At 44.4% G+C, this 23,273-nt stretch overlaps 1 protein-coding gene across 1 annotated transcript in view; it reads left to right on the top strand.

Moving 5' to 3' along the window:
• The window catches only part of LOC126353813 (uncharacterized), a 328,822-nt gene that overhangs the window by 285,175 nt on the left and 20,374 nt on the right, over positions 1-23,273 (top strand). The window contains exons 8-9 of the mRNA XM_050002966.1: positions 14,607-14,689; positions 14,736-14,951. Coding sequence (XP_049858923.1) covers positions 14,607-14,689; positions 14,736-14,951 — 299 coding nt within the window. The remainder of the gene's footprint in view (positions 1-14,606; positions 14,690-14,735; positions 14,952-23,273) is intronic.

The following is a 23,273-nucleotide window of genomic DNA, read 5'->3' as shown; positions in this document are numbered from 1 at the left end:
TGTGCTGCAGAGTGAAAATCTCATTCTGGAACCAACGTTGGCCTTGCCACCGAAAATAACCAGTGTTGCCCTACCCGCTGGAAGTATTCCCCCCTTCTCCGACCAACTTCTTGGAGTGAAACAATATGACCTCGCAAGACTTGGGCACTGTATCTACTAACTTAGATTAGCAGATAGCAGCCGGTCCGTTGTGGCAGCGTAACAAATCTTATGTAGACATTAATGCGTGACTGTGTCATATTGGTGCCACTGGTACGATCTCCTGCATCATTAGTCTGTTGTACTACGGAAAATACTTCCATACTACTGTGTGTACCGCACAGTACTATAAATAAGAGTCTCTACAATTAGTGGTATCGGTCTGCTAACGTCCAGGTGAGTCTCTCATAGTTGTCTCGTAATGGTAGCCAAGGGATGGTGCATCGTCAAGTACTCCTCCCTTGGCCATTTAGTAAGTCCGAAAGACGCTGGCACAGCAGTCTCGATTTCTTTCCAGTAAGTCAATAATCATTCCGGTGCTAGTTTAACTGGTGTAAGGTGTCCGTGCATGTAGTGCAATGGTGCTTCCTTCAACTCCGCAATTTCAATATCAACATGCATCAATCATTAACTGTACATCGGTATTGTCCAAGCGAGCACCAGTAACAGATAAGTCTCGATTTTTTGTTTCAGCAGATGTCCTAGTGTGCGTCATTAACATAGAGGCCAACTCATGAAGTTGCGAAGTGTTGTTCAACACATCGTTTTCCAAACTAGCGAGTTGGGTTGTGTGCAAATGCACGGCCTCCTAGTTGCTTCCCGCCACCTTCCGAACTTCCTGTGATGTCTTATTGACGTTAGCTATGTCATCCGTATTAGCTGTACCAAACGCTGTCCGTAGGATCCTGCCACCTACGTCCAACCATCCTCATTTCTGTCTAACCCACGGTATCAACTCCATATTTGTCGTAGTTGTTCCTGTCGCTTTGCGAACAGCGACAATAACGGACGATACCCCCCTTGTGTACTGTTATACCCTGACTGATTACCCATCATGTTGTGCAATTTCCCAAACATTTTTTTTTCTGCAAATATCGTTCTGAGTGTCAAAATACTGAAGTTTACCCTTAATTTCCACTGATGAACTGACAAAATAACGTCCGTCTGCTTGGAGAACGCGACGCCTCCCGACACAGTACGTGCCCTAACTGCTTCGTCCAGACACCCAGTAGGTCCAAAACAATAAGACTCCATGCTCCGGCCCCTCCTCCATGGACCAGCTGTGCTCCCACGTACTGTTTCCATCTTCTCCAGTCCAAGTGTAGGAAAGTATACTCTGAGGGAAAATATAATCCTAATATCAGTACCGCATCGATGATCTGTGTCTTAGCATATACTGATTCGCCAATTATTCTGCTTCCTTAGCTTTGCTTTTGGTGCCGGTGATGAGAATGAAATGACAATGAGGACAACAAAACACCCGTCCACAAGCGGAGAAGATCTCCGACCCGGCCGGGAATCGAACCCAGGCCCGCTGCATGCGAGGCAAGGACGTTACCACCCAGCTAAACCGGCGGACACCATACTATTCAGCTGCGCAACAGTATGTGACACACGCATCATATTTGGCTCCCAGTGTTGCTTCAAATTATAACTGACTACATTACTGTAAAACTTAACCAACTTAACCACTCTAAATCAATCGACCCTCTACACACGGGCCACTTACTTAGTCTGCAAAGTCGCTTGCTGCCAAGGACTATGTGACCAGTTTGGCTGATCAGGTATATCACACGGTACAACAATTGATCTCTGTGCTCCAAGGTTGCATCGTTCAGGACTGGCTTAGGAGCACGACGATGAGTTCCTTCACCTCTCGGTTTCTTTACAGTCATCAGGGCTCAATATTGTTCAGCCTTTATTTTGTCTACTTCAGAGAGAGGGTAGAGTGATCGCTATCGATCTTTATGACTTTTAGCCGAACTTCCCACTATTTTAAAGGAACAATTGAATAAGGTTCCATCTAAAACCACATAGGAACTGTATTTATCCTTTCCTAGATATCTGGAAGCTATTTTGAAGGCCAACGATTTTTCTACACCTCAAAAATATGGTAATAAATAGAGCTTTTGGTGTCTGCATATTTTTCTCCGCACTGTACAACCTTCTTCGGAATATATCGGGTGTCAGAATCGGCCGTAGCCTTAGTACATACTGCTACAGATATGTAAGAAACAAAAGGAAACCACAATCCTCACAGTGTACCCAGGACTCAATTATTCGCCAGTAGCTATGCAAATCTGCTATGTAACGAATGTACCTCCTTCTTCATTTACTCAGATGTATAGATGCCATGGCAGCTCAGAAACACGTGTGTAAACCTCCAGAAATCAAGATTTAAGTTTCTGTGGTTTTCAAAAGTCTCTTGAATCGAGTGTAGGCAATAGTTCCCATGAAAAAATTAAAGCTATTTCCCATTCCCCTCGTTGTACGACTGAAGATTGTGCTCGTTCTCAAATGACGTCGTCGTTAAGAAAAGAGAGAAAAATTTGAATAGCAAAGTGATGAAAGAATATGGCTGTAAACTTACGCAATGATCTTAGCGCCAGTAGAGTCCTAGTATAGCAGCATTGGGAAAGTCCCCGAGGAGTGCCTGAAATCAGGGCACGATGCTGTAGAGAGTGACGCAAGCGATTAGTTGAAGTGCTGTTGTTTGAATGGCGATCAATTAGCTCCGCCTCCACAAAGTCTGTGCTAATGACAACCAGGAGGAAAGGAGGGCGATCGTTGCCTGTGAGTCAGAAAGTGAAACTCCACAGCACGATCTTTGATGGACAAACATTACAACTGCGTAAATTGTATGCTGCAAAAAGGTACGGTAAGACAGTGAATGTTGCGAGTTCTATTCTAAGCAATATTTTTACTGGAAACTTCCTGGCAGATTAAAACTGTGTGCCCGACCGAGACTCGAACGCGGGACCTTGGCCTTTCGCGGGCAAGTGCTCTACCATCTGAGCTACCGAAGCACTACTCACGCCCGGTGCTCACAGCTTTACTTCTGCCAGTATCCGTCTCCTACCTTCCAAACTTTACAGAAGCTCTCCTGCGAACCTTGCAGAACTAGCACTCCTGAAAGAAAGGATATTGCGGAGACATGGCTTAGCCACAGCCTGGGGGATGTTTCCAGAATGAAATTTTCACTCTGCAGTGGAGTGTGCGCTGATATGAAACTTCCTGGCAGATTAAAACTGTGAGCACTTGCCCGCGAAAGGCCAAGGTCCCGAGTTCGAGTCTCGGTCGGGCACACAGTTTTAATCTGCCAGGAAGTTTCATATCAGCCTTCACTCCGCTGCAGAGTGAATGTTTCATTCTGGAAAAATTTTTACTTATTTTTTTATTTCCCCAAGGTAAAGTTAGACACATGAGTTAATGCAAAATACCAACTTTCTTCACTTTTACGTTGCATGTATCCATTTAGATGATATAATTTTCGAATCAAACACAAAAGGACTCTTTGCAGAAACTAAGCGATGCGAAATCGTATGTGAAGGCAATGTTATTCTATTAAAACTTTATAAAGGCTATTGTCTCTTCTTTCCTCGTAATGCCCTGACAATTAGGTGCCAGTTTCAACGCTCCGTAGTCAGTTTCTTTCTCTCACTTTCCCTTCTGTTATTCCTCTACCCTTTCTCTATGGTTATTTCATACATCCTTCGAACTTGTTGGCTGCTTTGGAATCTATCCACCTGCAACTCTTGCTAATAATTCTATCTGTTGTTTCTTCTTGTTTATTATCCTTTTTCTATATCTTTCTTGAGCTTCTGAGCGCATTCTTCTGTTGATTTCTTTTAAAAGAGGTATTCGAAGAGCCCAAGCTAAACTGTTATTATTCATTGTACGCAAGTAACCAATGAACATCTCTTCTCTTTCTTATTTCTTTCCTTTGTTCTCGTTACCCAGCCGTCCCGTTTTTACTCAGTTCAATATCTTTCCCGTGTTTCAACTGTCTTGTATTTCTTATTTATGAATTGTATAATTTAATAAAAGGCATTCAGTTGTAGACAGGCACTCTCGGTCGGCAACTGTAGTGTAGAGCTTTGTTTTAAGGGTCTTCCAAGCAGTTATTCATTTTTGTACTATGAATCACAGGGGTTAACCATCTTGCGTAACGTTTCCTCTAAAACAAATTGTTTGAACTCACTCTAAATTTTGGAATGTTTTGCTGACCAGGGACCTGCGCAAAGATTTCTCACCTTCATAATTTTAACTAATGACAGTATATAGAATAAGTGTAGTCGTAGGGGTAAGCTTAGGTGTGGGAATGAAGAGAAAACATCTTTAAAAATGAACCGAACAACGTGAAATAATAATCATGAACTTTTCATACATATTTCTGTTAAACTTCCACGTGTCCAAAACGTGTTTTGCATTCTGAATATTTGTCCTGGCTTGTACGACGGGCAGTGATGAGCGACTGTCAGTAGTATCTCTTAACCTACAACTTTAACTGGACATTTACAGTTGCAGCAAACACTTTAGGCATTGGGAGCAGCAGGTAAACCACAATTCACGGCGACAATGACATATTTGATTGTCGTTTCGAAGAAGTGTATTGAATTAGAAAAGTCAACTTGTACGACGTACACGGATTATGGACTACCGTAATGGTATTGTTATTATATATGGCAATGCTGCATACAAATTATCGAGTTAATAAGCACTTTACATGAAATAAAACGATTTTTTCAATAAGGTAGTATGAAACGAGAATATCTTATTCATGATTAATAAGTTAGCATCGTAAAAATATAGGAATAAAGCTGGACATTTATCATGCCCTTTCGCCTCTGATAGTAAAAAACCCCTTTTCTGTAGAAAGTTTCCACAAATCAGTGACAAATCTGTATAAAATTTCATAAGCCGTTAAAAATAACCTGTCTAACGATGTCTCATTCGTCACTGTACGATTAGTATGTGTTGAAGAAAAGGGATGTTGATTTGAGAAATGATACATAAGATACTTAATTGTGTTGATACAGTGACTCTTAATTATTTTATTGGCTACTTTCCGTTTAAGATTTACTTTGAATGCTACATTTCTTGAATTTTCAGGGCGTGCAACAAAATAATCATTAAATGCCATGCAGTTTACACTAACACCTGCGTTCTTTCTACATAGTACTACTCATGAAATTCTCTATTCTGATAACCTTTTGTTTCTTCTATATTTACTTTGAAAGATTTTGGAATTTCACAGACTTGTCTTAGTTTCCAAAATCTGGAAGTGAAAGACTGATGAACTAGATTTGCTTACAAAGATTTAGGTACAAATTCACTCCTATAACACCAGTACAAAAATCCTTATATTTCATGGGATTTTCTCCATGGCATATTGTTATATCTACAAAGGAGTTATATCAATGGTTTCGTCTCATAGAGATTTGCTATTCTGGCAACAACACGTGGTACCGTTCCATAAAAAATTCATCGAATCTTGTATCTTGTTTGTTAATGAATTTTTGATAACGCATTGCTGTTCGTTTCGTGAGCCCTTTGTTCGTCCCTGCAAATGTGTTCAAAGGATAAAAAATAGCCACAGTTGACAAAGTTAGACAGTATACCCTGTGTATGTAACTATCTCGTAGATAACAGTTTAATCGCTCTTGAGTCTAGGTAGTGATATGGCAGAATGTAGCTGCGAGAATGTATCAACTAAGATACTGCTATCAGTAATGGAATAAGTAGCTGATTTAAATAAACCTTACCAGTCATTTTCCTGTTATGTGACTGTTAAGGGAAATAATGTCGCAAAAACTGGTTCTGAGCACTATGGGACTTAACATCTGAGGTCATTAGTCTCCAAGACTAAGAACTACTTAAACCTATCTAACGTAAGGACATCACACACATGTATGCCCTAGGCAGGATTCGAATCTGCGACCGTAGCAGCAGCGCGGTTCCGGACGGAAGCGCCTAGATCCGCTCGGCCACAGCGACTGGTAATAATTTTCTCGATTAAGTACATCTACTGAGATGTGAGAAATCTATGTATAGCTGAAACTTCTACTACGTGACATAGTAGAATGATGATATTATCTACAGCTAAAATGTAATGTACAAATCGCAAAGATTGTGTTCTTATATTTTATCTTCTGTATGTGAGTTGTAGTTACTGAACTGCGCCAGTTGAAACGGAAAAGGCAATTATGGCTATCTCGACGTACCGGGTGGGTGTAATTGAAGTACGGCTACTGACAAAGGGCCATTGTGGGCTGTAATTACCGTGTGACAGAGAACCTTTATAGGTATTCTAACGCGTTAACGAGGAACCGATTTACACTGGAAAAAATAGTTGTAATTTCAGGCATCAGGCTGTAAGTCTGGCGTTGTGAATGCAAGAAATACCTATATAAATGTTTCCATAGGTCATGGGTTAGGAATTTGAAGTGTGCCAGAAAGGTCAAACAAGTGAGAAAGGCATAATTCTGATATTATTATGAACAGCCGCTTAAATAGTTCGTTCAGTATGTGGACTGGAGACGTCGACGAGATGCTTCATCTGTAAAATAACTTGATCAACCTCAGCTGGAAGTAGTGCTGATGGAATCTGAGCAACATGTTCCTGTATACTGGCCTTCTGATCAGATAGAGGACGTACATGTCCCTCGTAAAAGCGTTCCTTTAGATATCGCCTAAGTCCAAAATCACACTGATTCCGGTCAAGTGATCTTACATTCCATGCATCTGGATAATCTCTTAAGACAACACGTTCGTGGACAGGTGCATTAAGCAGATCTTTCATTGGGTGAGCGACATGAGACGTTGTCCCGTCCTGCTTGAAAACAGTGATTTCCGCACAGCTGTACTGCTAAAAAGCTGAAATCACATGCTGTATAAAGACGTCTCGACCCATAAAGACGTCACGGTACACCTGACAGGCCCTTGGGGTATATTGTCTTCATAGAGGAACGGACAGAGAATAAAGGTGATTGTCAACGCACACCACACAATCACATGCTGCGGGTGCAGTTGCTCTTCGTCTACAACGTGGTGTTTAACAGGACCTCAAACTTGGCATTTATATATATTTGCTGCAGCCTCTGGTATAAAATGTGCCTCGTCACTCCAAAGAAAATTACTCGGCTACGCTTCAAAACTTCGATAGTTGCCAGAAACCGGATACGACATTAAGAACGTTCCTGCGGATCATGGAGTTACAACTGCTGCACCGTCTGCATCTTGTCCGGATTTCAATGTAAAACAGACTGTAAAACTTTTCGTACTGTTGACCATTGGATGAAAAACTCTCTTGAGACTGCACGAACGCTAGTACTACCCATTTCCACGTGATTAATTACCAGTTACACACTGAAGAGCCAAAGAAACTGTTACACCTGCCTAATATCGTGTAGGACCTCCACGAGCACGTAGAAGTGCCGTAACACGACGTGTCATGAACTCCACTAATGTCTGAAGAGGTGCTGGACGGAACTGACACTATGAATCCAGCAGGGCTGTCCATAAATCTAAACGAGGGGGTTGGAGATCTCTTCTGAATAGCACTTTGCAAACATCCCAAATATGCTCAATAATGTTCACGTCTTAAGAATTTAGTAGCCTGCGGAAGTGTCTTCCTGGTGCCACTCTGTAGCAGTTCTGGACGTGTGGGGTGTTGCATTGTGCTGCTAGAATTTCTCAAGTTTATCGAATGCACAAAGGACATTCAGGTGTTGAGACAGGACGCTTACGTATGTGTCACCTGTCAGAGTCATGTACAGACGTATCACGTGTCCCGTATCACTCCAACTACACACGCCGCACTCCATTACAGAGCCCCCACCAACTTGACCAATCGCTTGATGACATGCAAGTTCATGAGTTCATGGAGTTGTCACCATACCCGTACAGAACTACCCGCTCGATACAATTCGGAGCGAGACTAGTCCAACCAAGCAACATGTTTACAGTCTTCAACAGTTCGAAGTCGGTGTTGACGCACCCACGCGAGGCATAAAGCTTTGCGTCGTGCGTCTCAAGGGTACACGAGTCGGCCTTCGTCTATGAAAGCCCATATCGACGATGTTTCGTTGAATGGTTCGCACGCTGAAACTTGTCCATTGCCCAGGATTGAGATCTGCAGCAATTTGCGGAAGGCTTGTACTTTGTCACGTTGAACGGTTCTCTAAAGTCGTTGTTGGTCCCGTTTTTGCAGGACTTTTTCTCCGGCTGCAGCGATGTCTGAAATTTGATGTTTTACCGGATCCCTGATACTCACGGTACACTCGTGAAATGGTCATACGGGAAAATCCTCACTTCATCGCTAACTCGGAGATGCTGTGTCCCATCGCTCGTGCCCCGACTATAACATCACGTTCAGACTCAATTAAATCTTGATAACCTGACGTTGTAGCAGCAGTAACCGATCTAACAACTGCGCCAGACACTTGTTGTCTTATATAAGAGTTTCGGACCGCACAGCCGTATTCTGCCCGTTTACATTTCTTTGTATTTGAACTCGCTTGCCTATACCCGTTTCTTTGGCCCATCAGCCTAACAACAACAACGTTTTCATTAAATTCCATCACGATAGAACACCTCCTCTTGCAGGTACCACATGAACCTCACTCCTGTTTTCGAATTCCATCATCATCTTCTTTAAACCATTTAATGACGTCAAACCTCTCTTAAGAGCTTTCAATCAGCGATGCTTTCTCAATGCATCACTGTCATACCTACAGTTCAAATCAAACAGTTTCGCTAAAAGTGCACTATCTCTCTTCTCGACAGCCACACCGTTCACTCACATTATGGCTTGTCAAACGACAGCGCGACATTATACAGTCATACGGGCAGTTTACAGCTCCCGTTAGGCACCTGATGCCCCAAGTACTACAGATTTTATTTTGCAGCGTAAACTAGTTCCGCATTAACGTATTAGCGTATCTATCAAGTTTCGCTGCCACACAATAATTACCGCCCACACTGGACCTAGGCGAGTAGCTGCACTTTAATTTTAAGCTGTCCGTAGTTTGAGTATTGGACGAGGGAGCGTGCGATGTATCTGCACCAAGGAGACCCCTTGCGACAACCACATTATACGGAAAAATTACATCTGACACAAAGGTAAAGTCTTAATTTGGATGCGCAAGTTAAAACAAATTCAAAGTTTTGGTCTGCAATTGCGTGGGATATACACACATGAAAAATAATGTTGCATCACCGCGGTTCCAAGCTTTCTGAAAACTGACGTTCAATGTGTATGTAGGGTCAATGACAGAGTCACTTAGGTACTTCATAGATGTCACTCACCCTAACATTAACGTGTGAACAATAACGTATGGGCAGTGCTTACGACGGAGTGGGTAAGACAGCCGATCAATTCCCCTCATAGCAATAGGAAGTACACTAACTTGGTTTGCTGTAGTTCGGCCGTGCCTGAAAGATCAGTTCCGAAGTTTGATCCGCATGTTATGATGTGTCAGGAAGGGCTCTCATCACGGGAAGTTTTTGAGTGAAACGCCACGATGCTGAATAATGACTACCGTGAAGCCACAGGATGCCATGTTTCGACTCAAACTGTACGAAATAGGCTGCACGATCTGCAACTCGATGCCCGACGGCCAGGACGAGGTCCAACTTTGCGACCTAAACACTATGCAGAGCGGTACAACATGCTCTATGTACTCGTCAGAATTGGCATCAAGCTCTGTTCACAGATAAGACTCGCATATGACTTCAATCAGTCGAAGATATTTTTGGAGGCATTCTGGTCAGCCCGAACGTCTTAGACACACTGTCCAGCGATTGTAGCAAGATGGTGGTTCCCTGATGCTTTGGCGTGGCATTAAGTGAGACCAACGTATGCCTTTGTTGGTCACTGAGGGCAATCAAAATAGTGTGCGTCATAGGGACGACATACTCTGGCGAATAGTGCAACCATATCTGCATCATTTCAGAGATGGATTCATCTTAATGAACGACAATCTTCATGCTCATCATGCACGTATTGTGAATATGTTGCTTCATGATAACGAAAACGATAGATTAGGATGGCCAGCATGTTCTCCAGACATGAAGTCTATGGAATATGCCTGGTATACACTGAAAAGGGCTTTCTTGGCAAGATGAACCACCAGCCAGTCTGAGAGGTCCACGTGTTGAGTAGTGGGACAATTTCTACTGGCAAAAGTACAGCTGTGAGGACGGGGCGTGAGTCGTGCTTGGGTAGCTCAGCTGGTAGAGCACTTGCACGCGAAAGGCAAAGGTCCCGAGTTCGAGTCTCGGTCCGCCACACAGTTTTAATCTGCCAGGAAGTTTCACACCAGCGCGCCCTCCGCTGCAGAGTGAAACTCTCATTCTGTATCAACAGCGCATTGCTGATGTAGAGAACAGTATGCCAGGACGATGTAGGTATGGTTCAAATGGCTCTAAGCACTATGGGACTTAACATCTGCTCCTCCCACCCCCCACCCCCCTCAGAGGTTCGAGCCCTTCCTCGGGCATAAGAGTGTGTGTTGACTGGAACGGTGGTCTGATCATTTAAAATTAAAAGACTACAACCAAGGTGTGGACGGGGCCAAGGAATTGACATATCAGACGTGGTTTAACACACAAATAATTTATTCATAACATACAATACATAACACCAACTACGTAAACCCTGCTTCGATGCTTGCCATAGCCCAAAATGGGAGGCCCACCACTTTTGAATTGGAAATCCTTTATTTTAAGAAACTAGAACGCCTATTATAATTTTTAAAAATAATAATAACACAACACATAAGTAAGCGCTAAGATAATGCACTCTTAAATCTTTAATTATTAATCACAAGCGTGGGTTTACCACATTTAAATTCTCATTGCAATATAAAACATACATACATGAATTCGCAACACAGCATGGCTTCAAAATTTCTACCTGGACAACCGATGGTCCTAAAACTGTCGTATAACATTCCAACCAATCACATTAATAACTTATAAACACGACTGGTAAAATACAAACGTTTGCACTATAATCAATTTTAATAATCCATCATCACTCAAAAAACAACATCAGAAGTTCGATACGGAGCATGTAAGCCTGTTTGTCTTTCAGAACAAAATAGGCACGAGGGCCACCATAACATTAGTGCGCTAGTTGCTTTTAGGATAGGTGCTCCCATTAGCTTAATCCCTTAGCAGACATTTACTTAAGCGACAGGTAGGATAGTTGATGCAAATAGAAGGTATTTCTAAAGTTTTTTTTTCCTTCCTCCCTTTTAACAAGGAGGTTTTAGGAAGGTGGAAATTACACTTTGACGAGACGCAATAGCAATCTAGCGGGCACGCCTTCACTAGGACGCCATGCCACTACATACGTACTAAACTAGCCGCGTATCCGCTGTTCAAGCCAAACATTAACAACAAAGTTCCATATTCCTGACACCCAAATAGTCGAGATCAAAACAAAACCAAAAATCCCAAGAGCGCAAGATCCAGCATAGCTTCAGAAGAGATCTTACTTCATGCGGTTGCCTTCACAAATACAGATATTGAAATGAAAACAAGAACGTGTAACAACATTCCCTAATCAGCACAATGTTCTTCCTTAGGTCCCGGTAGCACTAAAAAACGCTGACATGCCAATATTAACAAACCTCTAAGGCAACGCCCTCCAACTAACAAGCCGAAACCAATGTGACCTCTTATTAGCTCCGTGACAGGACTCGAATCCCCAACTACTGTTAGTGCAACTCACTTAGAATAAATACAGCGCAAGTAGTATGACGGACACATATACCCAGGGATTAACAGAAGGCTAGACTGAACTAGAATTAACCTTAATAATACAGCACTAGATCTTGGGAGACAAGGAACGAACTTCCCATCCGAAATTCTGCGAACACAGGGCGGGAGGATGAACTACCAAAGCAAGGAAGTACGAACGTACACAAATAACTACCAAAATACACCACTACACCGGTTAGAACCGATGCGTGGAGGAATCTGCACTGTCAGTATTGCACCAGTGAACAGAACAGAGAATTGCCACAGCGGTGGCCACAAGGCGGGAAAGACGACTGGATGAACTCAGTCCCAAAGGACGATCAAATCGAAACATTCACACTTAACTTCTTTTCTCGTTTCCCACGGCGGACTTCGTCGTTTGTCCGGGACTGCTGTGCACAATTCTGAGCAGTCCCCAGTCGTCGCGGCAGACACCGGCCCAGCCTAACTGCTCCCGGACTCAAACCGTTGCCGAGCGGCGGCTCCACCGCCTCATGATGGTTACTGTTTGTTTAAATAGACTGCCATCCGCCTCCCGCGGACAACCTGTGAAGAGCGGACAGAGGGGCCAAACCAGGCCGGCGTTCCCCCACGGATAGAAGTGCGGGTTCGATAACAACACCCGTTCGCGGAAGGCCGGATGTCGACGTCACCAGAGCAGACACGAAGGCCACCGCGCGACAACCTCCTCCAGCGTGACCGCGCTCGCCTATAAATAGTACAGGCCAAAGAGTCTCCTGCAGTAAACACGTAACTCGGTCGAGTTACCAGCTTACGGTTTCTAAGTACACCAGAGACAGAACTCTCAATTGATAGTGGGTACACTACGGGCGGAAGTTCAAATGAAAGAGCTTCATAAAAGACCAACCCTGAACAACCGCGGAAAACGAAATAGAAGCGAAACAATAAAAGACAGCAACGAGATGCTAGAGCCCGATCGCGCCCAAACACTGTCGATTACCAAAAATATTGGCTCCATACGACGCTCTGGAAACGAGCCTCCTCCAGCGTGACCGCGCTCGCCTGTAAATAGTACAGGCCAAAGAGTCTCCTGCAGTAAACACGTAACTCGGTCGTGTTACCAGCTTACGGTTTTTAAGTACACCAGAGACAGAACTCTCAATCGATATTGGGTACTCTACGGGCGGAAGTTGAAATGAAAGAGCTTCATAAAAGACCAACCCTGAACAACCGCGGAAAACGAAATAGAAGCGAAACAATAAAAGACAGCAACGAGATGCTAGAGCCCGATCGCGCCCAAACACTGTCGATTACCAAAAATATTGGCTCCATACGACGCTCAGGAAACGAGCCTCCTCCAGCGTGACCGCGCTCGCCTATAAATAGTACAGGCCAAAGAGTCTCCTGCAGTAAACACGTAACTCGGTCGTGTTACCAGCTTACGGTTTCTAAGTACACCAGAGACAGAACTCTCAATCGATATTGGGTACTCTACGGGCGGAAGTTGAAATGAAAGAGCTTCATAAAAGACCAACCCTGAACAACCGCGGAAAACGAAATAGAAGCGAAGCAATAAAAGACAGCAACGAGATCCTAGAGCCCGATCACGCCCAAACACTGTCGATTACCAAACATATTGGCTCCATACGACACTCAGGAAACGAGCCGTGGAAAGATGGAAGTACACACGGCCAGGACGATGTAAGTATGGTTCAAATGGCTCTGCCCTCCACCCCCATAGGCGGTTCGAGCCCTTCCTCGGGAATAAGAGTGTGTGTTGTCCTTAACGTAATTCAGTTTAAGTTCGATTAAGTATTGTGCAAGTCAAGGATCAATGACCTCAGCAGCTTGGTCCCATAGAAACTTATCGCCACAGCTAAATTGAGCTGATATGTTGTATCTGTATATCTCTGTTACACTTTTATGCAACGGGTCAAGTACCCCTAGAACCGCATTGATGCAACACTTTTTTTGACGTGTGTATCAAAGTATGAAATCGGATACATCTTTTTGAAACACCTTGTACTCAAGCTTTACATTAGACGGGCCATGGACCACTCGGTCGTCGGTCGTCGACCACGCTGTAACTGCTTCATGTTCTACATCTACATCTAGATCCATACTCCGCAAGCCACCTGACGGTGTGTGGCGGAGGGTACCTTGAGTACCTCTATCGGTTCTCCCTTCTATTCCAGTCTCGTATCGTTCGTGGAAAGAAGGATTGTCGGTATGATTCCGTGTGGGCTCTAATGTCTCTGATTTTGTCCTCATGGTCTCTTCGCGAGATATACGCAGGAGGCAGCAATATACTGCTTGACTCTTCGGTGAAGGTAGGTTCTCGAAATTTTAACAAAAGCCCGTACCGAGCTACTGAGCGTCTCTCCTGCAGAGACTTCCACTGGAGTTTATCTATCATCTCCGTAACGCTTTCGCCATTAATAAATGATCCTGTAACGAAGCGCGCTGCTCTCCGTTGGATCTTCTCTCTCTCTTCTATCAACCCTATATGGTACGGATCCCACACTGCTGAGCAGTATTCAAGCAGTGGGCGAACAAGAGTACTGTAACCTACTTCCTTTGTTTTCGGATTGCATTTCCTTAGGCCGGCTGCGGTGGCCGAGCGGTTCTAGGCGCTACAGTCGGGAACCGCGCGGCCACTACGGTCGCAGGTTCGAATCCTGCCTCGGGCATGGGTGTGTGTGATGTCCTTAGGTTAGTTAGGTTTAAGTAGTTCTAAGTTCTAGGGGACTGATGACCTCAGCTGTTAAGTCCCATAGTGCTCAGAGCCATTTGAACCATTTCCTTAGGATTCTTCGAATGAATCTCAGTCTGGCATCTGCTTTACCAACGATCAACTTTATATGATCATTCCATGTTCGTGCATCTCATGTCCTCAGCGATGGCTGTCGGAGGTGCACGCCAACTACTGCGGCCGGCAGCAGCAGCAGCAGCTGGGCGACGACGAGCTGCACATGAAGGTGTCTGTGTCGCGGGCGCGCCGCAGCCGCGACCACTACGGCCACGAGCGCGAGCGCGAGCAGTTCGGTCGCGTCGTCTTCTCGCCCGACAACTCCAGCTCCGTGTGGCCCAAGGAGCCTGACTGGGGCGCCCTCGCCGCCGCCGCCAACTCCGCCAGCGGCCGCCTCGCCGGCGAGCTCTTCCACCAGGAGGTGAACGTCCAGCCGCGCCTCGCCGACGCCTACTGCACCGGCGGCAACGTCTCCACCAGGAAGACCGGCCAGGTCAGTCAGCGCTCTCTGTAGCTACACCTACTGTCCGCTGCTGCTGCCGGGGGAAACGCACCTGGCAGTGACTGGGCAGCTAGTCAAGTACGCATTGTGATGTAAATACAACACGTTCCAGAACGAATACACTGATAAGCCAAAAAGTTGTGACTACTGCCCACCGCGACGCTGGATGCCGCCTGGTGTAGTTGCGGGCACGTGACGCGGGACACAAAGTATGTAAGGGCAGCAGGTACGCACGGATAATCATCCAAGTTTAGTTATGCGCTGCAAATGGGGAAATCAATTACGATAAGCTATTTTGACAAAGTAAACATTGCTTGACATGTTAGCGGGAATTACACCGGATTATTGTTGTGGTCTTCAGTCCTGAGACTGGTTTGATGCAGCTTTCCGTGCTAATCTATCCTGTGCACGCTTATTCACCTCCCAGTACCTACTGCAACCTACATCCTTCTGAATCTGCTTAGTGTATTCATCTCTTAGTCTCCCTCTACGATTTGTACCCTCCACGCTGCCCTCCAATACTAAATCGGTGATCCCTCGATGTCTCAGAACATGTCCTACCAACCGATCCCTTCTTCTAGTCAAGTTGTAGCACAAATTCCACTTCTTCCCAATGCTATTCAATACCTCCTGATTAGTTATGTGACCTATCCATCTAATCTTCATTATTCTTCTGTAGCACCACATTTCGAAAGCTTCTATTCTCTTCTTGTCCAAACTATTTATCGTCCATGTTTCACTTCCACACATGGCTACACTCCATACAAATACTTTCAGAAACGACTTCCTGACACTTAGTCTATACTCGATGTTAACCAATTTCCGTAATATTTTACCCAAGATGTCGCGATCACCGTTTAATCATGCAGTAAAACTTCATTCCCTCGGGAAATATTACTGCTGTAGTTTCCCCTTGCTTTCAGCCGTTCGCCGTACCAGCACAGCAAGGCCGTTTTGGTTAGTGTTACAAGGCCAAATAAGTCAATCATCCAGACTGTTCCCCTGCAACTACTGAAAAGGCAGCTGCCCCTCTTAAGGAAGAACACGTTTATCTGGTCTCTCAATAGATACCCCTCCATTGTGGTATCGCTGAGGCACGCAAGCCTCCTCACCAACGGCATGGTCGATGGTTCATGGGGGAGGGGGGGGGGATAATATTGTAAAAACCGCACAATATTATCCTGCGTAATTCCCGGGAGCCAATCAAGTAGTTGCAGAAAGCCTCAAACAGCACAACAAAGTGGACATTATTACTACACAGAGCCTGTGAAAGAGTATCTCGAAAAAGGAGAAGGTGGTCGATTTTTCACGTGCTACTGTCGTGAGGATCTACGAAAAGAGGTACAACAACAGTGAAACTACCACTAGGTGCTAAATCCTACGACGTCCACGACTCTTCAGAGAACGTAGGAATCAGAAGCTTGTCTGCTGTGTAGAGCTGGATAAATCGTGATCGGCGGTATCTCTGCCTAAAGAGTATATGCTGGTGCACGCACAAGTGTTTCGGAGCACACCGTTCATCGTACATTGTTGAAAATGGAGCTCCGCAGCAGACTACCCCTACGTGTTCACAGGTTGACCCAACGACACCAACAATTACGATTACAGTGTGCACGGGACCATCTGGATTCACCCGTCGATCAACGGACACGTATCGGCTTTTCGGGAAATCACATTTTTGCTACACTAGGTCAATGGTCGTCTCCACAAACGCCGTCATCGCGGTGAACGGAGGCTCGAAGCGTGCAGCGTGCCATGGACGCAAGTTGGTGACAGCAGTTTCGTGCTCTGGGACAAAATCTCCTGCGCATGCATGTAACCTATGTTAGTAATCGAAAACACACTGTCAGCTGCGGACCACCTGCATCCCGTCATGCTCGATGTCTTCTCGACCCAAGTGTCATCTTTCAGCAGTATAATTATTCCTGTCTTACAAGCAGAACCGTACTACAATGCTTTGAGGAGCATTGTTGTGAACTTACGTTGATGTCTTGGCGACAAAAATCGTCTGATGTAAATCCTATCGAACGCTTCGGGGTCCTACTAGGCGTCATCACCGCGTAAGCAAACCAGCTTCCGTTATTAACGCGAATTACATGATCTGTGCGTAGGCATCTAATGGTACATACCTTCACAGACCTCCCAATAACTGGCATGCGGAATTGGTTATGTATTTTGTTCCAAAGGCAGACAAACAAGCAATCAACCAGGTGGTCTTAACGTTTTGGCTAATCAGTGTATACTTATTACAAACCATTACCTTGTCAAAACTAATGATAACTGCTCCACGGTTCGGTTATTAGAGGAACAAATACATTGTCTATTTTATATTCGTTGCCGCTGCATCTCGGTTATCTTCTGTTTGCTTGGTTACCGTCACTTACTGTAAAATGGCTAGCCCGCAGAAGAAATCATATCGTGTCCTCTAGTCTGAGAAGTGTAATTCTGTGATCGCAGTGCAAAGACGTTTCACGATGAAGCACCAAACTGATTCTCCGAATGGGTGGACCACGCACATACAGGGCACACAGTTGTAGGTACAGGATGTGTGTGTAAATGAAACAGTCTTGACCGCCCTCTGTTTCCAGAGTAAATGTTACACGGAATCCAAACCTCTTTCCAACGTAGTGCCCACAAAATCAACTCCTTGTGCTTCGAGAGTTACAACTGCGACAACAACAGTGTGGGGTATTTTGAGACGTTGATTGTTTATCAAGCCCTACAGGCTACAGCTGTTAGGGTCTGCGTCATGATGAAAGATGCAAACGTTTAGCATTTTCTGGCGTGCTTCAAAATAATATCGACAGTGATGACACTTTCGCACAATGCATCGCGCTGAGCGATGCTGCGACTTTCCACCGTATTGGCAAAATTAGACAGACACAATTTTCGAATATGGGACCTAAAGAACCCATAAGCACACAATGAACAAGCACGACATTCATCCAAAGTCGATGCGTTTTTTGCGATATCCCACTCATCCATTTACTGTGCATTCTTCTTTGATAGAAACAGAAGTATCTTTCTATGTTACAAAATAGACTGTTTCCGATGCTTAATGAGGATTATATTTTTCAACAAGACAGGCCACCCACTCACTAGAGTCTCCAAGTCGTAAACGTCTGATTGAAACTCTACTGCGCCGTCGGATTGGTCGTCAAACAGCCGGCGACTTACCACCTATCAGCTGGTCGCCATCGTCAGCCCGATCTGGCACCTAGTGACTCCTTCCTGTGGGGTTCCATTAAGGACAACATTTATGCAACAAACACTATCACAGATCCTAGACGAGCTGAAGAATCATACCCGCACTCCCAGAATATCAGTAACGATGGACGTGCTCACCAGAGTGTGGGAGGAATTCGAGTATCGATATGATATTGTCTGTATCGCTTTTGGAGGGCATATTGAACATCTACAATCTGAACGTGAGATGTCCAAAAACGCCTGTTCCAGTTTCCATAGTTGTATTCTTAAGTTCAATAAATGAGTACGTACTAAATATATACACTCTTTTTAAATAACCCTGTAGAACAGATGGATGACCCTTTCTAAATCACCCTGTAGAACAGATGGATGACATTTAATATTCCAGTACCAGGTAGATTAGTGAATTACTAGGATCTTCTCATTGTGCATATACAGTATGGCAGGAAGTATATACGATTATATCTTTAGGCGGGTAGAGGCGTCATCAGTATTCAAGCTGGTTTGATGCGGCCCGCCACGATTTCTTCTCCAATGAAGAGGATGCTCTTCATGTCAGAGAAGCAATTATTACCCTCTACTCTCTGTCATTTGCTGGATGGCTTCCAATTTCTGTCTTTTACCCTCTACATTTCCCTCTAATACCGTGGAAGGTGTTTCGCAATGACTTAACAAACGTCCTACAATCCTGTCCCATCTTGTTGTCAGCGTTTCTCATATCTTCTTTCTTCATCGGTTCTGCGGAGAACCTCCTCATTGATTACTTTGCCATTCCACCTAATTTTCAACATTCCTCTGTAGCACCACATCTCTAATGCTTCAGTTTCTGTTCTGTTCCGCTTATCGCAATAACCATACAATGATGGGACCCGACGTACATCCCAGAAATTTCAAGTTAAGGCCTAAGTTTGATGGTAGTACACTTCTGTTGGCCGGGAATGCCATCTTTGTGATGGTTTGCTTTTTATGTCCTCTGTTCTTCGGCAATAATTATTTTGTTTCCAACGTAGCACAATTCCTTAACTGTGAGACCACCAATTTTGATGTTGAAATGGTTCTCGGGTGAGACGTCGAATGTCTTTCCGAAATTTCCGCAATATTTCATCGGCGCAACTGTCCGACATCTTCGGGTGCGTCGAACACACTGCTAGGGCTGTGACCGAAGCCTCCTATTTACGCCAGTCTAATCCAGCGTAACCTGATCGGCAGTGAGACAGACATCCATGCCACCAGTCGGACGATGAACCAGCAGCTTCCAAACAAGCGCAAAGGCTGTCAGGAATAATTTGCGCTGTCTCGTCGGCCCCAGCGCCCTGTGCAAGGAGCCACCTACCGATATGCGAGTCCTTGCTGGTGTGCGCCTATCCGCGCCGTTGTGATCCCACTACATCCCTTGTACAACCAACAGTTCCTCTTTACGTTCGGTGTAATTTTATCATAGTCAGCGCTGGATCCCATGCAGTCCTGAGTTGGCATCCTGTGTCCCCATTAGGCACATCAGTTGAGCTGCGAATTTCCACTGCCTCTTTAATAAAGCTGTCCCGGTAGGAAGACGTCGACGAGAGAAATTTGGAGCTTTCTTAGTCCATACAATCTCCTGTACTGAGACAATGGTCGGCCATTGCAGGTTCCTCAAGCTGATCCAGATGTGTGTGTGGTCGACGATCGACGCACCTGTCTTCCACGGTACGACGCGTTTGTTGAATGTATGGTGCCCCGCAGCTATAGGGAATCTTATAGACACTGGGCCATTCTAAACCGTATCATTTTTCCGCAGCCTAAAGGAGCTCGAGTTTCGTTGGGGGACGAGACACGGATTTAACTTTATAATTTTCAGTAACCTTCATATTTTAGAAGAAACATCGATGTCATATGACACAATGATCGTTCCTTTTGTTCTTCACTTCCTTCCAGTTCCCCACTTTGGTTAACACGTTCAGTACGTAAGTCAGACGAATCTCTCTTTCAGAATATCCGCTCTGTAAAAATGCTGTACAGACGTGGCATAGTTCATCGTATAAGCTGCCTGAATCTGATGTGGTTCCTCCTCTGTGAACCAACGTCCTAATTCTGCTACTTGGTTGTGCAGGATAGTAATGGCTGGTGATCTTTAAGTATAAATCCGCGCATGTAAGTTTACGGTACATAGCGTGACGCAATGTACCATCTTCTTTTTTCCATGCCAAAACGTACACGCCAAAACGTTCACCATAAACTTCATATTCGAATGAAGAGAATTTAGGTGTTGCAAAAATGAATCTATCGGTAGAGTGCCTTGGGGTCAGATTACAAACGTGTCATCCACATATAGCCATATTTTAATATTAATTTTCTCGATATTCTGACTTCTGCTGCTTCCCATTCCCTTCGTCTCCCTTTGGTTTAATCTCATTCCGTTTACTGCGCTCATTAAACGTTCACTCCACTCTGTTCTTCAAATTCAATGACGACAGAAATGCCATCAGCGAATCTTATCATAGGTGTTCTTTTACCCTGAATATTTTTCTACTCTTGAACCTTTCTTTAAACACCCTCATTGCTTCATCGATGTATAGATTGAACGGAAGGGGCGAAAAAGAGCATCACCGTCTTACCCTTATGTTAATCCGACCACTTCGTTCTAGGTCTTTAAATATTATTTTCGCCTCTTGTTTCTGGTAGATATTACATATTACTCGTCCTTACATACCGCTTACTCGTTTTTTTCAGAATTTCGAACATCTTACAGTGTTACACTGTCGAACGCTTTCTCCAGGTCAACAAATCCTTTGAACGTGAGCTGATTTTTGTGCAGTCTCGCTTCCATTAGCCAAGGGAAACGTCAAAACTTCCTCTCTGATGCCTTTATCTTTTCTAACGCTGAACTGATCGTGCCTAACACATCCTGTTTTCTTTTCCTTTCTTCTGTGTACTGTGCTTGTCAGCAACTTCGATGTATGAACTGAATTCTCATTTCACTCTCAGTGTTGACATACTTCTCCAATTCATCAACTTTAGAGGTTGCCCTGTGGTGGTATGCCATTCCCTCGCCAAACCATGACCAGATAGTTTCAGTCGGTCGGAGATCTGGAGAACTTGCTGGCCAGAGCAACAGTCGAACACCCTCTGTATTCAAGTACGTTACGATAGAATGGGAAACCTAAGAACTGGTGTTATCTTGTCGAATGGTAATGCTGTAGGGAGACAAAACACAGGAGCCAGGCTCCAGAGTTAAAACGTCAGAAACGTACCGACTTTGTCTACATTACCAGCTACGGGAACCGGAGGTAAACGTTTTGGATGCTGAATGGCACCTCATACCATCACGGCAGGTGCTGTGCCTGTATGACAGTGTTAAATGCAATGTGGAAACCTTCGTTGTCCTCAGAGCCTCTGCACTCGGGTCCGTTCGTCTTAATGCTGTAAGCAAAACCAGCATTCATCTGAAAAGGCGACGTCACTCCACTCGTGCTTCAGGTTGGGCGACGAATATGTTGTCTTCATGTAGCTGGTGGAATCCTACATGACAGTGAGTACGTTCCGTCTGAAGCAGTTAATTCAATATTTATACAAGTGTCGTCGAGTCCCAAGATACGTGAGCAGCAATACGAGGTATAATTTCAAGCAACGGAAATCTTCGTTTTTCTTAAATAATCTTTATTTATTCATCAACATCAACTTTTCCCCCTTCTAAGTAGTCCCTTTGAGATATAACATACCCTTTTTTTTGCCATCTTCGAAGTACTTGTGGAACTCACTTTTCGTAAAGATGTTAAGCCCCTCAGGATTCTGTTTTCATTTCATCAGTAGTGGAAAAACGACGTCCTTTCATGGTTCACTTCAGTCTCTGGAATAGAAAGAAGTCCCAGGGCGCCATTTCCGGCGAATACGGTAGCTACGGCAATATAACGGTTTTGTTTTTTGCCAAAAACTCACGAACATGAATTGAGGTGCGAGTGGGACCATTATCGTGATCCAATTTCCACGAATGGTTTTGCCACACTGCTGGTCGTATTCTTCGGATTGCTTCACGTAAACGGCGCTTAACTTTCAGACAGTATTCCTCATTGGCCATTTGAGCATAAGTGGGAGTACATCACTATAGGATTGTAACCAAGGAAAACAGCGACAGGACCCTTCACATGTGATTCAACTTGTCGATTTTTTTTCCATCTTCCCTCTTCAGGCAGTTTCCATTGAGACGATTCGTCCTTGGGTATCGACGTCGTATCCGTATACCCACGTTTCGTCACCTGTTATACGATTATTCAGAAGTTCAGGATTGTTACCAACTTCATTCAGCAATTCCTGAGCGATGTCTACGTGACGACACTTTGGTTCTAAATTCAACAAACTTTGCTGCTGCAAGTTTCATACACAAAAGATGCGCAAAAATAACGTGGCATGAGCCGGAGGAAATGCTAACATCATCGGCAACCTCTCTGATGGTGGTCTGTCGATCTTACAGAATCATTTTCTGTTTTTCTGTACTTCTTCCACATTGTCGTCAGTAATTGGTGTGCTAGGGTGTCCAAGGCGGTCGTCGCCTTCAACACCTTCTCGACCTTCTTTGAAACATTTTACCACTGTTAAACTCTTGTCTTACTCAAGGTCGATTAGCCTAAAGTCACAGTCACCATTTCGAAAGCGGAGCTACAGTTCAAACCATCTTTCAAGCAAAATTTAATGCAAATCCTTCGATCCATCTTTTTCACAAGTAAAAATTCCCCGAGCACTCGAAAACACGTATACGTTTTCGACTCTCAGCAATAAAATAAATATTACATCAGCTGAAAATGCAGACAAATGTTGAAATTATCTTTCCTGACAAGTTAATAGTTTTTGAAAATCTTATACACTTCTGGAAATTGAAATAAGAACACCGTGAATTCATTGTCCCAGGAAGGGGAAACTTTATTGACACATTCCTGGGGTCAGATACATCACATGATCACACTGACAGAACCACAGGCACATAGACACAGGCAACAGAGCATGCACAATGTCGGCACTGGTACAGTGTATATCCACCTTTCGCAGCAATGCAGGCTGCTATTCTCCCATGGAGACGATCGTAGAGATGCTGGATGTAGTCCTGTGGAACGGCTTGCCATGCCATTTCCACCT

Source organism: Schistocerca gregaria, chromosome 1 (assembly GCF_023897955.1).
Source record: "Schistocerca gregaria isolate iqSchGreg1 chromosome 1, iqSchGreg1.2, whole genome shotgun sequence".
Classification (NCBI taxonomy): domain Eukaryota; kingdom Metazoa; phylum Arthropoda; class Insecta; order Orthoptera; family Acrididae; genus Schistocerca; species Schistocerca gregaria.
The sequence above is the reverse complement of the archived record's forward strand: the minus strand, read 5'-3'. Positions and strand labels throughout refer to the sequence as shown.